The sequence below is a fragment of the Antechinus flavipes genome, chromosome 1 (assembly GCF_016432865.1).
Source record: "Antechinus flavipes isolate AdamAnt ecotype Samford, QLD, Australia chromosome 1, AdamAnt_v2, whole genome shotgun sequence".
Taxonomy (NCBI): Eukaryota; Metazoa; Chordata; class Mammalia; order Dasyuromorphia; family Dasyuridae; genus Antechinus; species Antechinus flavipes.
The window spans coordinates 644,098,705-644,113,819 of NC_067398.1; the positions used below are offsets into that span (position 1 = coordinate 644,098,705).

The 15,115-nt window shown below is 45.3% G+C and overlaps 1 protein-coding gene across 4 annotated transcripts in view; it reads left to right on the plus strand.

Annotated features, from left to right (window-relative positions):
- ADGRB1 (adhesion G protein-coupled receptor B1) overlaps window positions 1–15,115 on the plus strand; it is a 263,708-nt gene that overhangs the window by 167,004 nt on the left and 81,589 nt on the right. For all 4 annotated transcript variants that reach the window (XM_051971170.1, XM_051971169.1, XM_051971172.1 and 1 more), the window contains exon 18: window positions 6,719–6,860. In XM_051971170.1, coding sequence (XP_051827130.1) covers window positions 6,719–6,860 — 142 coding nt within the window. The remainder of the gene's footprint in view (window positions 1–6,718; window positions 6,861–15,115) is intronic.

The following is a 15,115-nucleotide window of genomic DNA, read 5'->3' on the forward strand; positions in this document are numbered from 1 at the left end:
GATCTGGGCTTGGGGCAGCGAGTTGGCGCAGTGGATAGAGCCCTAGCCCTGAAGTCAGGAGGACCTGAGTTCAAATGAGTCGCTCAACACTTCCTGGCTGAGTGACCCTGAGCAAATTGCCTCAGCCAAAAAAAAAAAAAAAAAAGTCCTAGCTAAGCCTAGGGGCTTCCCCTGGCATGTAAGACTGTATGGGGAATTAAAAACCATTTCCATTTACTCCAGGACATTAGTAACTTTAATCTCAGACTGTGATGTGATGGACAAGGAAGTCGGGAGCCTAGATGGTTATAGATTTAGATCTTTCCTTGGTGGATGCACGACTCTGGGCAAGGAACCTCAGCTTCCTTTTCAAAGGTTAGACTAGTTGACCAACTATAATTTAGGGCAGCCAGGCCTGGAGTCAGGGAGCTCCACGGTTAAATTTGTCCTCAGACACTGACTAGCTGTGTGATCCTGGATGATCCTGTTTTGCCTCATGTGTAAAATATGCTGGAGAAAGAAATGGCAGACCACTCCCCGAGCTTTGTCAACCCCCCAAAGAAACCCAAACAGAATCACAAACTGCAACAACCAACAGCAAACTATACCTCCCTTACACAGAATGAAATCTAGAATCCTTGCTATTTTAGAGCAGGAATCACGGCATAGGACATCAGACCCAGGCCCTCCTCGGCCCCAGCTCCAAGAGGACCCACTGCTGTTCCCTTATGCCAGAGTCCATGCCAGCCCAGTGGAGAGAGCGGGGCTGGCCGCTCTCCCACCACCACCTTCTGTGGAGGCTGATAACATAATTAGCACCGGGCCGAGAGCCACTCACAGCCGAGGGAAGCATTTCCAAGGGCCGGCTTCATCTGAACAGCAGGCTGTTTCCCCACTTCAACCATAGGGCCCCTGCTTCCTGGGAGGAAAAACGAAGAGTAAATCACATCCTGGGGTCTGGAAAGCTCTGGGAGCAGACATCCTAGAACCTAGGATCGGAACGGAGCCTTAGAACAGAACTTAGCATGTTAGAGCTGGACAAGACCTTAGAACATATGTCAGAAGTGGACATAATAACAACTAAAATTTCTGTTTCCTTAAGGTTTACAAAAGGTATGAGCCTTCACAGAGTTGCAGAGTCTTAGAGTTGGAAGGAACCTCTGTGTCCATCTAGACTAACCCAGATCTCCCACTATAATATACTTGACCAGTCAATTATACAGACGTAGGTTAAAAATCTCATTGAAAGGAGAACTCTCTACCTACTGAGAAGGCCCATTCCAAGTCAGTAAGCATTTATTGAGCACCTGTTGTATGTACTACAGGTACATGCCTGTACCTCTACTAAATGTTGGGAATACAAAGAAAGGCAAAAATGCGATCCCTGATCTAGAGAAGGAGCTCGTAGTTTAAAGAGGAAGACAACACACAAACAGCCAGCTTACATACAAGCAAGATGCAAGCAGAATAAATTGGAGATAAGCAGCAGAAGAAAGGGGTTGACATTAAGGGTGATTGCATGAATTTTTAAGAATCATTTGCTTATATTAAACCCAACTTTACCTCTTAAGCAGTTAGAATTAATTTCCTAAAATTGCTTCTTTTTTGTGGATGAGGAAACAGATTTGGAGGAATCAAGTGGTTGACTAAAGGTCAGTTTTTGGAAGTGAAGCTAGGATATGAAGCCACATCTAGCCAGGTTTTCTGACTCCTAACTCCAATTTGTCACCCATTTCCTAAAGGGAATAAAACATGGAATATAGAATGTCAGAACTAGAATGTTCTTGAACTCATGGAATGTAAAAATTTGGAGAGAGCCCTTGAAACTACCTACTCCAAATTCCTTTTAAAATTAAAAAAAATTCTTAATATTGATTTATTTTGTTTTTTCCCCCTGAATTAGTTTATTCTTGGCAAACATTAATTTTAAGTTTTGATAGTTGTCTCATGTCCAATTGCTTGTTCATAGAAACAACATCTGTGTTTATCATCACCCTAGACCTGAAGAAAAGGTAGAAATTAAAGCAATTTTTTCAGCACTTTTCATCAAAATTATTACAAACTCCTTAATTCACAGAGTAGTAATTTTCACAAAGGGTGGAAATGACTGAGCCAGTGCCATGTAAACCTAGTACTGGAGGCACAATGAAGGGACCTTGTAAATAAGGGGGGTTCCAGAGGGTAAGGTCCATGTTTCTATCTGGCTTCCTGAGCATCTCCATGGTTAGTGTTGCTGAATATAGTCTGTTGACCCACATGGTAGGTGGGAAGGTATGAGAACTTTCCAGGTCCAGCCTATGACAGATGAATGCTCTCATCACACAATCAGCAGGACAGGGGCTGAGGCACAGGAAGCAACAGTGTCTTTCCCTTTGAGAAGAGTGACCTCAAATCAGTTAAAATAATGTCATCAAAGTGAGAAGCCCTGGCCCTGTACAGGAAAAGTAGCTTGGGGCTTCAGAAAATCCAGCTTCAAATTCTGGCCCTGTCCTTAAGGGACTTATGTGGTATGCAACACTTGGTCAATCACTTTACTCTCCTCTAAGCCTCTATTTCTTTATCTTTAAAATGGGCATGATAATGGTTTCTTCAATACCTATCTCTCAAGACTTTTATGAGGATCAAATGAGAGTCTGGATGAGCTCATGCATTGTAAACTCTAATAGTAAAAATAACAGAACAGTAATAATAGCTCATATTTGTCTTGTGACTTATGGCTATTCAAAGAATTTCCTCACAATGATTTTGTAAAATAGGTATTAATGATGAACTTTATTTTCTAGAGATATAATGAGATAGAGTGAATAGAATACTGGTCCAAGAATTAGCAAGTCTTGGGTTCAAGCCATCACTTTCTCCCTTCAATACACCTTGACTGTGTGATCTAGGGAAAGATTTAACCTTTTAGCATCCCAGCATCTTCCCAAGATTCCTAGTCACAAAATAGGTTGAAACCTGTTTCAGTGGAGGGATTTTCCTCACCAGATCGTATACCCATAAAATCATAGGTTTGGTTGGGAGAGAGGGGAGGAGAGAGAGAGAGAGAGAGAGAGAGAGAGAGAGAGAGAGAGAGAGAGAGAGAGAGGAAGAGAGAGAGAGGAAGAGACAGAGAGAGAGACAGACAGATAGACAGATAGAGACAGAGAGAGAGACAGAGACAGACAGAGACAGAGACAGAGAGAGACAGAGATAGAGGAAGAGACAAAGAGAGAGAAGACAGACAGACAGAGACAAAGACAGAGAGAGAGACAGAGACAGACAGAGACAGAGAGAGAGAGATAGAGACAGACAGAGACAGAGAGACAGAGAGAAGACAGAGAGACAGAAAGAGAGAGAGAGAGAGACATAAAGAAAGAGACAGAGTGAGACTGAGCAAGAGATAGAGTAAAAGACAGAGACAAATCTCACCTCTAGACTAACTGGCTATGTGAATGTGGACAAATCATTGAACCTTTCTGGGTCTCAGTTTCCTCATCTATAAAATAGTGGGGTTGCTGAATGGTTTCTGAGATTCCTGCCAAAGAGAGATAGAGATAGAGACAGACAGAGACTGGAGAGACAGTTAGACTGAGACAGAGAGAGACTGAGAGACAGAAAATGAGACAGAAATACTGAGGTTCAGAGAGGTTGATTAGTTTATCTGTTGTCACACAGCTAATAAGTGTCAGATCCAGGATTCAACTCAATTCATGCTAAGCACTGTGCACATGCCATGAGTTGTTTTTTCAAAAAAGTTTATTTTTTATCCTAAGTTGGCTGGCTATGACTTTTATGCCCTACTATGCAAAGGATGGAAGGAAGCCTGCAAAGTCCTTTTAGCTATCCCCAGGCCCCTCAGCCGGCTTCACCAAAAAGATGGATAGAGGATCGATTTTCTTTTCCAAGACCTCCAGGGAATTAGTCAATCAGCAGCCTTGATGGATGTTGCCTGAGCCCCTGCTGGGGAGGCAGTATGGCCTACCCTGGCTTGGCCAGCAGGTGAGAGTAGGTAATGAGGGGGAGGTAGAGAAGCCCAGGTTCTCCTCCTGGCTTCTCCACTAACGTGCTCTGTGCTCTTGTGCACATCATCACTTCACTTCTCTGACACTGTTTCCTCATAACCATAGTAACAATCCATTTCTACTCCAGCTTACAAACCTCCTGAAAACATTCGGGTAATAGTACAGAATCCTCGTCCCTGTTTGACAAGGGAGAGTCAAAGAAATAACTTCTTTTACGTTTTTAAAATTTCTTAATATTGATTTATTTTAGGGTTTTTTTCTGAATTAGTTTTTTCTTGGCAAATCTTGATTTCAAGTTTTGATAATTACTCCAGTCAAGTAGGAATTTTAACTGTCACCTAGCTAGGAAGGACTCCTAGTTCCACAGTGGGGCTCGTAGAATGAATGGGAAAAGAGAGCCTAGGGGTGTGAGAATGACAAGGAGGGCTGTGGGCCCCGCCAGCCATCCTCATCAAGGGCCTGCAAAATGTTGAGCTCTCAGGTGCCAGCATCATGGTTTTTCTATGTGGGTCACTGAAGTCAGCATGATAAGGAGCTCTTGAACCTCAGGGCAGAGGTAAAGGGAAATCTGCTGCGGAGATGAGATCCTCAGACATGAAAGAGCGAGGAACATAAATTTAAAACAAATGGCTGGTCACTCTGGACCTCCCCAGAAAGATATGTCCACTCATTGGTCATCAGATAAGAAATACCCTGACACAAGGAATCAGCTTGCATCTGGAATCTGAGGATCCAGATTCAAATCTCATCTCTAATACTGACTATGTGAGTGTGGACAAATCATTGAACCTTTGTGATTGAATCATTGAACCACTTGCTGAAGGGTTTCTCTGCTTCCTGTCAGCTTTGACCAATAATCCTGTGATCTATGCCCCTTGTTGCTAAAGTTCTGCATTGTAAGGGATTACATAGTGGTAGTCAGGGGAGGCTTCTTGGAGGAGGGAGCATGACAGACTCTACAGTGTATTGGAAAGAACAGGATTCAGAGCCCAGAGTTGTTGTTGCTGTGGTTGAGTCGTTCCAGTTGTGCCCGACTCTCCGTGACCCCATTTGGGGTTTTCTTGGCAAATGTACTGGCTTGATTTGCCATTTCCTTCTCCAGCTCCTACAGAGAGCCCAAAGACCTAGTTCTAAATCTTGGCTCTGACAGATCAGTAACTGTGTGTTCTTGGACAAGTACTTTCCCCCGCTTGGGGCATCAGTTCACTCACATGTAAGATGAAGTTATTGGGCTGTGGGATCTTTAGGGCTTTTCTGATGACCGTAGCTCTTTGGACGGATGGTTTGTGGTCAGTCCTGCACCCGCCCCCATGGGCAATGGGAAGGTCCTTCCTCCCGCTGTTCTTACAAGAATAGCTCTTACTCCTCGCACTTCCAGCATCCACCTGGGATGCCCCTCAGGAGCCCTCGCTTCCTCCTGTAGCCTCCCCCAAGACTTTAAAGGTATTTCTCCCCTAAGCCTCCTCTCTTCCTCGACTGACAATGAAGCTTTAGAGGGGAAACTGAGATACTCTCCTTTATATCCTTCCATGCACATCTCCATTCACACAAGCTAACCTTCTTACACCGTCACATCCATGTGTCCACAGGTACCCCCTCGGGGCTCCCCCAGTCACATGGACTGTCACATACACGTACCCCAAACCCAAAGGTTCACGTGCTCACACACCTCCCCAGCCCACTCGCCCTTCTGGCGTGCCATACTCTTGCACAGATGTGTATTCTTTCACACTCACATCCACTCACTCCACACCCCCTCCCCCTCCCCCCTTCCCCCTTTGTTTTCCCCTGTGGAGTCTCTGCTTTCCCTTCCCCCTCCAGGCCGGGCTGGTGGGTGCCTTGGGCCCGTAGGAGTGTGTGTATTTGTGTGAGTGAGTAAGGGTTGGGCTTTTTTTTTTGTGGTGGTGGTGGTGGGGGTTGGGGTTGGGGGTTGGCGGCTCTCCAGACTTCAGCAAACGCCTGGCATCTCTACCCACTGCTGGCTGGGTAGGCAACTCTCTCTGTCTCTCTCTCTGTCTCTGTCTCAGTCTCTGTCTCTCTCCCCCTCTCTCCCCCTCCCTAGTTTCTCCCCCATCTCTCATCGCTCTCCTTTCTGTCTCCCTTGCTCAGGTCCCCTCTGACTGTGACTCCCTCCTGCCTTCCTTCCCTCACTTCTCTCCTTGGGTTTATTGGGTTCAGAACTCAGAGGGCTCCTGCTGCTGGGGGCGGGTTTGGGGGGAGGGTGGAGAAGGAGGAAGCTCTGGGGCCTCAGGAGGAGCAGAGAGATGGAGTTCAGGCATCTAGGGGCTGGGGGCTTGGCTGGGGGCAGAGGTGAGAGGGGACTGGACCAGGGCAGCCTGGGGGTGGGAAGATTTTCGACAGATGGATAGCTAGATGGACTGATGGACAGACAGAGGCTGTAGGACAGCCGGCCAGCCAGCCGGCCTGCCAGGCGAAGTCCCCTTGGCTGTATTGTGCTGGCCAATGATCCCTTAATGATTTCATTCCTCCCTTCTCTGCTGCTGCCTCCTCTCACGCTGTGTTTTCTCTCCTTCATGTGTGTATGTCTCTCTCTCTCTCTCTCTCTCTCTCTCTCTCTCTCTCTCTCTCTCTCTTTCTCTCTCTCTCTCTTTTTCTCTCTTTCTCTCTCTCTGCCTCCCTCCTGCTTGGCCTCCTCCCCCCGACTTCACCGCCCGCCCCCCCCTTCACCGCCTGCCTCTCCGGCCCCCCACCCCAACCACTACCTCCACCCCTTCCAGATCTTCCTCCTCCTCCTCCTCCCAGCTCGGCCCCTGGTCCTGGCGAGGCTGCCGCACGGTGCCCCTCGATGCTTTCCGAACCCGCTGCCTCTGTGACCGCCTGTCCACCTTCGCCATCTTAGCCCAGCTCAGCGCTGACGGGGTAAGTCCTGGGGAGACCCAGGGAGAGGGAGAGGAAGAGGGAGAAAGGGGGAGAGAGAGAGGGTAAGAAGAAGAAGGAGGGCGAGGAGAGGGAGAGGGAGGAGGAGAGAGGGAACGGGAAGCAGGGAGGGAAAGAGATGCTGAGAGACAGAGAGGCAGCCCATACATACAGACTTGGACTGGGAAAGAGAGAGAGAGAGAGAGAGAGAGAGAGAGAGAGAGAGAGAGAGAGAGAGAGAGTAGAGTGCTGGGGGTTGGGGGGATGGGGAGGAAGAGAGACAGAAAGACAAGATGGGAAAGCTTCCCCAATGACATTGAAAGCGCTAGATAGAAGGCGTCAGGTGCCTGCTGCTGGCTCTGCTTCTGCCTCTTTCCCTGCCTTGGAACCAGGGGACTGGGGGATCTGGAGGGACTTGGAGGAGGGGACCAGGGGCTTGTTCAGGGACCCTGTGGGTGGCCGGTGCCCAGCCAAGAAAGGCAAGCAGAGGCTGGGCTGGGAAGCTCCGGTCAGAAGTGACTTAACGGGATGTTCCAATAGCTGCACAGCTCGGGCTAGGGATGGGGAAGGAAGGGAGGGAAAGCAGGAGGTGTCAGGGAAGGGAATTGGTGTCCGGCGCTGTCCGATGTCCAGCTCTAGGGACACATGAAAGGAAGATTGGATCCCACTGAACAGGGGGCAGCTCCATCATTCTCACTCCCCTCTTCTGGGCTTTTGTGATCCTCCCATCTCTCCCAATATCTCCTTCCCTCCTCCAAAGAAATCTAGGGATTGAGTGGTCCAAGGGATGGCAGGGGGAGGGGTATCTTAGCCATAGGACTTCTGTGCTGGATCTCACAATGGGTTGTGAAAAGAGCAAGAGTTTCGGCTAGCCAGGTCTGCCAGAAAGTTGGTTTCTTAGACTTTAGACCTGAGAATAGAGCAGAGGAAGCTGGGAGCTGAGTATTCTGGGGAGACTAAAAGAATGAGCTTTGGAGTCTGAGGCATGGGAGGGGACATAGAGGGGAACCAGAGCCTGAGAAGGAATTTGGGTTTTTGAAAGTGTTGGAATGGGTTTGGGCAGGCTGAGGTATCTGGAATCTAGGGGGCAATTCTGAAGTATTTGGGGACTAAAGGGAGCATGAGTGAATCAGAATCTGGGAGAAAAAGGTGAGACCCTGAAGTAGTGGGGCCCCCTGAATGAGGGGAAATGAAGGAACTTGGGGATCCCACTGTCACTGAGAATGGGGAGGAAGAGCTGGGAAGTTGGGAGGGTGGGGACTGAGACAGAGAAGATAAGGGACCCAGGACCCAAAGAGAGGTAACCAAAGGTTATGGGGCCTGCATGTGAGAGGCTTGAGAGGACTCTGAGGGCTTGGAAGGAAGATGAATGGCTAGGATTCTGAGAGAGGTAGGTGAGGGCTTTAGAGGACAGAGAGGGGAAGTTTAGGGATTTGAGGGACTTATTGGGGAAGCTGAAAAGAAGATAAAGTATAAGGCCTAAGATAAAGGATCGAAGCAGCCCAGAATCTGGGAGAAGGAGCTGAGAGATCAGAAGGTCTGGGAGGGGGACTCATGGGACACAGAATCACCAAATTTATTTGGAATGGCGGAGATGGAAGAGATCTTTAAGAGAGACTGAGACGCCCAAACCTTAGGGGTAAGGCACTGAGAGGAGAGGGAAGGATGGTGCTGTTAGCTGGGGGAGGGGAGGGTTGTTCCTAGAACAGCATCCCTCCTCCGCTCTCTCCCCTAAGGCTCTGACTGTCTGTAAGGCTGGGTCTCAGTGCACTCCTGGAGGAGCCTGAGGGCCCCCAAGAGCCCAGTCAGTTGTCTCTGTTAACCACAAGCATGATTCCTGGGATCTGCTTTGGGGTTCTCAGGGAATTGGGGTAGAGCTGCTCTAGCCCTGTCAATCAGACCCATAGGAAATAGGAAGGACCAGACACTGGAGGAATTAACTTGGCCAGGAGGAAAATCAGGAATAAAAAACAAGGGCTGAAGGGACTTTGGTATATTTCCAGCTGTGTGGGTTATATTATTGTTATTGTTGTTATTATTATTATTATTATTATTATTATTATTATCAATATCATTATCACAGTGGCTCCAATAAATAACTCAGTGCATTTGAGGGGGGGCGGATCTTTGGTTTCCATGGGAACTACAATGGCTCCAGGGTACTTATCCAAGGTGGGATAAAGTCCACTAAGGTAGGATAGACCAGCAACCTCAGCCAGTGCTATCACTTCTTACCTTCCAGACTTCCTGTAAAGAAATCTCTCAGCAAACCTTAAAGTGCCCTAAAGATAGGAACTGTTATTCATTTTCTCCTTCTCCTACTAAGAGGGTCCTCTGGGACAAGGCTGAAACCGAGCATCTACTCCCCATCAATTTCTTATCAAGACAACCCCCTTTTTAGGAAATCTAGGCCAGCTTTGGGTTCCAGCACGATGGGGAACGATCAGCATCCTGTAGCCTCATCTCTCAGTGTCTAAACAGGCTAATGAGCAGTCTGTGCATTTAGGATATTGCTACTGGTCTGAGAAAGAGACATAGTCCCTGTCCTCAGGAAGTCCCTGGTCTGAAGTCAAAACAGGGAGCTCTATGTGGAACTGGCACCCATCTATCTAGTATCAAAGCAATTAGATTAAATCCAGGTAATTCAAAGGGGGTCTCCATTTTTCCTTCTGTAAAATGGGGGTGGGACTAGATGGCCTCTATAAGGTTTTTCTCAGTATTATAGACAGGCTATGGAATTCCTGTTCTGAAGAAATCAGAAGATATTTTTAACTATATTTAAAATACGTGGTTGGGCAGGAGCATCTTGAGGTGAGTAAATCGAGGGAAATTCCATTGGCAGATGACAGTTAAGTGGGTTTGATCTAAGAAGACTACCTGGAGGAGGTAGTCACCACAGGAAGGGAAGAGTCAAGTTTCCACAGGAGCTATTGGTTCTTCCCTTTGATTTTAGTCAAAGGCTCTGAGGCAGATTAGGAATCATAGAAACAAATCCCTTTAGCGCTACAGGGGAATAAATCAACTAGCTTAAACCCCTCATTTTAGAAATAAGGAAACTTAAGCCCAAAGCAGAGAAGGGAACCACCCAAGAGGACCCAGCTAGTAAGTCATTCAGTTTTCACTAAGTACTTACTCCGTGCCAAACAATATGTTAAGCTGAGAATACAAATAAAAACAAAACAAAATAAAATAAGACAGTGCTTGCCCTCAATGAACTTACATTCTAATGAGAAAGACAAGCAACTAAGAGTGGAGGTGGGGTGGGAATGGGATGAAGATACCTTTAGGGAGGTGTGGTTGTCAATTCTGAAGAGTCAAGATTAAAACTGGGAAAAGAGACAAGGAATCAACATGATTGATTGACCTAGGCAGTTCCTCAAAATGGAGATTCTAGGGAATTTAGAACTCACCAGTGGGAGAAAGGGATCTCAAGGGCAGAAGGTTCTTTCAGGGCAAGAAAGCCAAAGAGGTAAGAGGAGGTCTTGATCAGACTTCCAGAGCAGGATCCTTTTCACTACAAAAACAATGCAACATGATTCAAGTCACTGACTTCTAGACAAGAGGGGGAAGGGTTCATAGCCAATACAGAGCAGATTTCTCCCTGGTCTAAGATGAACTAGAATATCCTAGAGAGGTAGAGCTTCAAGAGACCTTTCAGTGTTTGGTCAACTTTAAAGGGCTTTGTAATTGTGCCATGTTATCATTTTATAGTTATATTCCTAGTGCTGGTGGTGTTAGTATATCCAACTACCTTGTGTTATAGATGGGAAATTGAGGTCCAGAGAGGGGTCATAAAGTCATTCAACCTCTCAGTATCAGAGTCCAGATTCTAAACTTGAACCCAATACGTTTGAATCTCGGGGGACTTTAACTTGTCAGGCAACCACCAATCACCAGGGATTTAGGTCATATGGAAAGAAGGAGAATGAATGTGATAAGATGCTGGAATAGTGAATTTGTGGATGGCTTGCCAAGAAACAGATCTCTGTAACCCAATCTGGTATGTTGGAATGGAGAAAGGATTATGACTAGATGTGAGAACCTAAGATTTGCTATGCTTTTCAGGGTACTTCCCCACCATCTCCTTTTAATCTTCCCAACAGCTTTTAGAGCAAGAAGGACTAGAACTCTTCTACTTAGGGAAAAGAACCAACAGAGACTGAACCCTGGATCTCCTGACTTGGAGATCATGGTTCTCTTCTAATTACTCTGCTAAGTGAGATAGTACAAGGATATTGAGGAAAGAACACTGTATTTTTTTCTTAATTATCAATTAACAAGCATTTCTTTTCTTTCCTAATTCCCTGTCTACCTCCCTCTCCCACTGAAAAAAGAAAAGAAGAAAAATTTTGTATAAATATGTATGGTCAAGTGTGTCCAGAAATAAATGTCAAATTCTATACCTTTAAGTCTGCCACATCTCTGATGGTTAATCGTAGTTGTACCCAGAAATTCTGGATTTTAATCCTGGATCTAATAACTTTGTGACTCTGTTTCCTCATCTGTAAATTAAGAGACTAGATGACCCTTCCATATACTTCCAGCTCTAAGTTCACCAAATTCCAACTTTTATTGCCACTTTTATTTCTCTACCTCCTTTTATCTTTCTTGCTTCCCAGGGACCCCAAAGCCCATATTATAGGATCTGAAGTTGGAAGAAAGGTTTTTTCATTGTTATACTGGGGAATCCTTTTGTGAATGGATTGGCCTGGATGTTTGCTGGCATTCCTTCCCAATCTAAATTTTGTTGGTTTTTTTGAAACCCTAAAGATCATCTAGTCTGCTTCCTTCATTTTAAAGATTGTGAAACTGAGCTCACAAGGGTAACCTGACTTACCAACAGTAACTGTCTTAGTAAATACAGCTGAGACTGGAAGCTATGTCATTTGTCTCCAAATTCAGATCATTTTCGCTGACTTCATGCGGTCTCCCTGACCCCTTTTCTGCCTCACTGAGGAGTTCAGATTCATAGAGATTGAGAGTTATACAAATTGAACAGGGTGAATTAGAACTGGATTGAATGGATCATAAAATCCAACCAATGTAGGGTTTTGAAAAAAGGAGAAATCTCTATAGCTGGAGCATTCTAGAAAAGCTTCGTAGGGGAGGGTGACTGAAGATATTCAAGAAAAGGCTCCTGAATAGTTCTCTAGGAACCTAAACTCACTAGGGCTGGGCAGCCTATGAATTGACTTCCCAAAACATTCTCCCTAGGAAACATCCTTGGGACCTTTCTCAGTCCAGTACTGTTGAGTTATCCCCCTCTGTCCCAGTGCCCTGCCCAACACAAGTTTGCAGTTCTGTGCCATCCCTCTCCCCAGCCCCCTAAACTGACTTGATTCCTTTTCAAGAGCTTTGGAAGGTCTTTTTTTGGACACAGTTCCCATTAAGTATAATCCAACAAAAATGTATTAAAGACTTCCTGGGTGCAGAACCCTGGGCTCAGCACTGGAAAAGTTACAAGGTTTAAATAAAATTCAATGCTTACCCTCTTTGAAGCTTAAGGTCTATTGGGGCTATAGAATACAAGCACAGATAACTTTAATTCACTGTGTTACCTGATAAATGCATTAGAGTCCTACAAACAAACTGCTACATAAGATCAGAGGAAAAAGTGGTTTTTTTGGTGGGAAAAGGGGGGGAATTGGGAGGTGGTGAAAAAAAAAGATCAGAGCAAGTTTCCTAGAGATGGTATTTGAGTTGGATTTTAGAGAGGTAAGCAGCTGGATGCATCAGTAACTAGATCATGGGGCCTGGTGTCAGGAAAATCTAACTTTGAAATCCACCTCAGACTCTTCACAAACTACATGACCACGAGTAAGTCCCTTCACTCTGATAGCCTCCTCTGCAATATAAAATGGGATTAATAAAGGCACATACTATACAGTTATTGCAGACTTTAAAAGGGTATGTGTGTCCATACCTTAATAGTGAACTTTAATTTTTCATAGCTTATATGGGGTATTCCAAAAGTCATATACATACACACATGTATGTATACATATGGTGTCATATGTATGCACCTATAATAACTATTAGTATTCAGTGGGTGGTAAGGCGTTCCAAACATAAAAAACAAGAAGAAATAGTCTGAGGATAAAACAGAAAGGCAATGGCTGGCTTTGGCTTGAAGTGGGGAGTTTCCCAAGTGTCCAACTTCTTGTAAGTTCCTGGAGGGCAAACTGTTTGTTTTAATATAGGTCTGATTCCACATTGCTAGTATTCTATCAAGAAGAGAAGAGAAGAAGAGGTGGTACAGTGGATAGAAGGCAGGAGGACCTGAGTTCAAATTCAGCCTTAGACACTTAACACTGCCTAGCCAGGGCTAGTCATTTAACCCCAATTGCCTCCGGGGAAAAAAGAAGAAGAGAAGGGGAAGGATGGGATTTGACATGGGGCAGCTATGTGGCACAGTGAATAGAATATTGGATCTGGAGTTAGGGAGGCCTGAGTTCAAATCCAGCCTCAAATACTTACTAGTGACCTTAGGTAAGTGTATCTCAACTTACCTGTCTACCTCAGTTTCCTCATCTATAAAATGAGCTGGGGAAGGAAATGGCAAATCAGTCTGGTATCTTAACCCCTAATTGGGTCCTAGTTTAGTCACTATTGAAAGTGACTAAACAATCACAAAAAGCTTCTGAAAGGAAGGAGTTTTTCATGGGCTGATTCAGAGAGTAGTAAATAGTGTTCCCATTATGGGAGGGATGACCATTTGTCAGAGACTCCTTAACCTGAGATCTGTAAGATTTTTAGAAAAATGTTTTGATAATGATCTGTCAATCTAGTTACTTCCCTTTGCCATCCTACGTATTTTATGTCATACATTCAAGCCCATACATCTGAGACTCCGTGAGGTTTCATGACACACTCACGAACAAGGTTAAAGGCCCCTTACCTAGCCCGGGGCCCTCATTGGATACAGAAGGTCACAGGCCCAGGGAGAGAAGTGGCTCGCCGCAGATCACATAGCTTTTAAAGGGCAGAATGGGGAACAGCTTCTCCCAGCTTTTCTCTCTTTGGGGAAACGGGGTTGGAGCAGCTCCTCCAAGTCAGGCTTTTGCCAGAGCAGGTCAGGGTTTGCTAGAGATGCGGAGGCTAAAATAAGAAAGCAGAGAAAAGGTAGGGCCAGCCAGAGCCTGCAGGTGGCCGGCCCAATTCCCCGGGCCCAGCAGGGACGCGTAAGAAAAGAGGCCGCCTCAGATGAAGGCGGGCCGGCCTCTGGGTCTGGACTCCCGCTTCTCCTGGTGGCCTGGCCTCCTTTCCTAATTGGATGTGGCTTCCACAGGTGACTTTAGAGAGACAGACCCAGCATGGACAGTTAAGAGCTTAAGACTTGGAGCCAGGGGACCCAGTTCAAATCCCATCTCTGCCACGGACAACCGATGCAGTCTTGGACAGATCAGTGAATCTCTCGAGACTTGTGTTCTCATCTGGAGGGAAGGGAAGGGAGAGAAAGGAGAGGGGTCTAAATCAGGCATTCTTAACCTTATTTGTGACATAAGCCCTTTGGAAATCTGGAACCCTTCCCAGAGCAAATTTTTTTTTTTTAATTAAAACAATATAATTGGAGGAAATGCCAAATTTCAATCAAAGGTCAGTGAAATAAAGATATATATTATATATATTTATATTTATATATTGTATATGTGTACATATATGTATATACATATATATGCATTGTATACATATGTGTATATAATGATACATGTAGATACATTTATGTATAGATATATTGTATATGTATATAATATGTATGTACATTGTATGTTTGTGTGTATATATTTACATCTATAATACATTCACCTCTCCTAAAGTTATTAAATGAGAATTTAAGATAACAATAGCTCCTCTTTCCTAAAGGATTACAAAGCAGTTTGTCCACCATAGCCCTGCAAGGCAGGTAGAAACCTATTAGTCCCAAATCAGGTAGGAATTATGATTGACCTGGCCTGGGTGGACGAAGCTTAGTTCAAAAGCTACAAGCACTGAATGAGCAGTTATGGGAAGACCTAAGTCCTTAACTCCCCCTTTGTTTGTGATCCTGAGCAAATTATTGTACTTCTCTGGGTTTGTTTCTCCACCTCAGGGCCTGACTGACTTTTCTTTATCCCCGAATTATACTGAGTTTTATGTTTAGTAGGGGAAGGCAGGAGGGGAAGGGAGACAACCTAGCCCAGCTCCCATTGCTGCCTGTTTGAAGTGATCTTTCTTTGTGACATCTTGATCTAGTGAAAAAAAAAAAAAAAAACCACTAG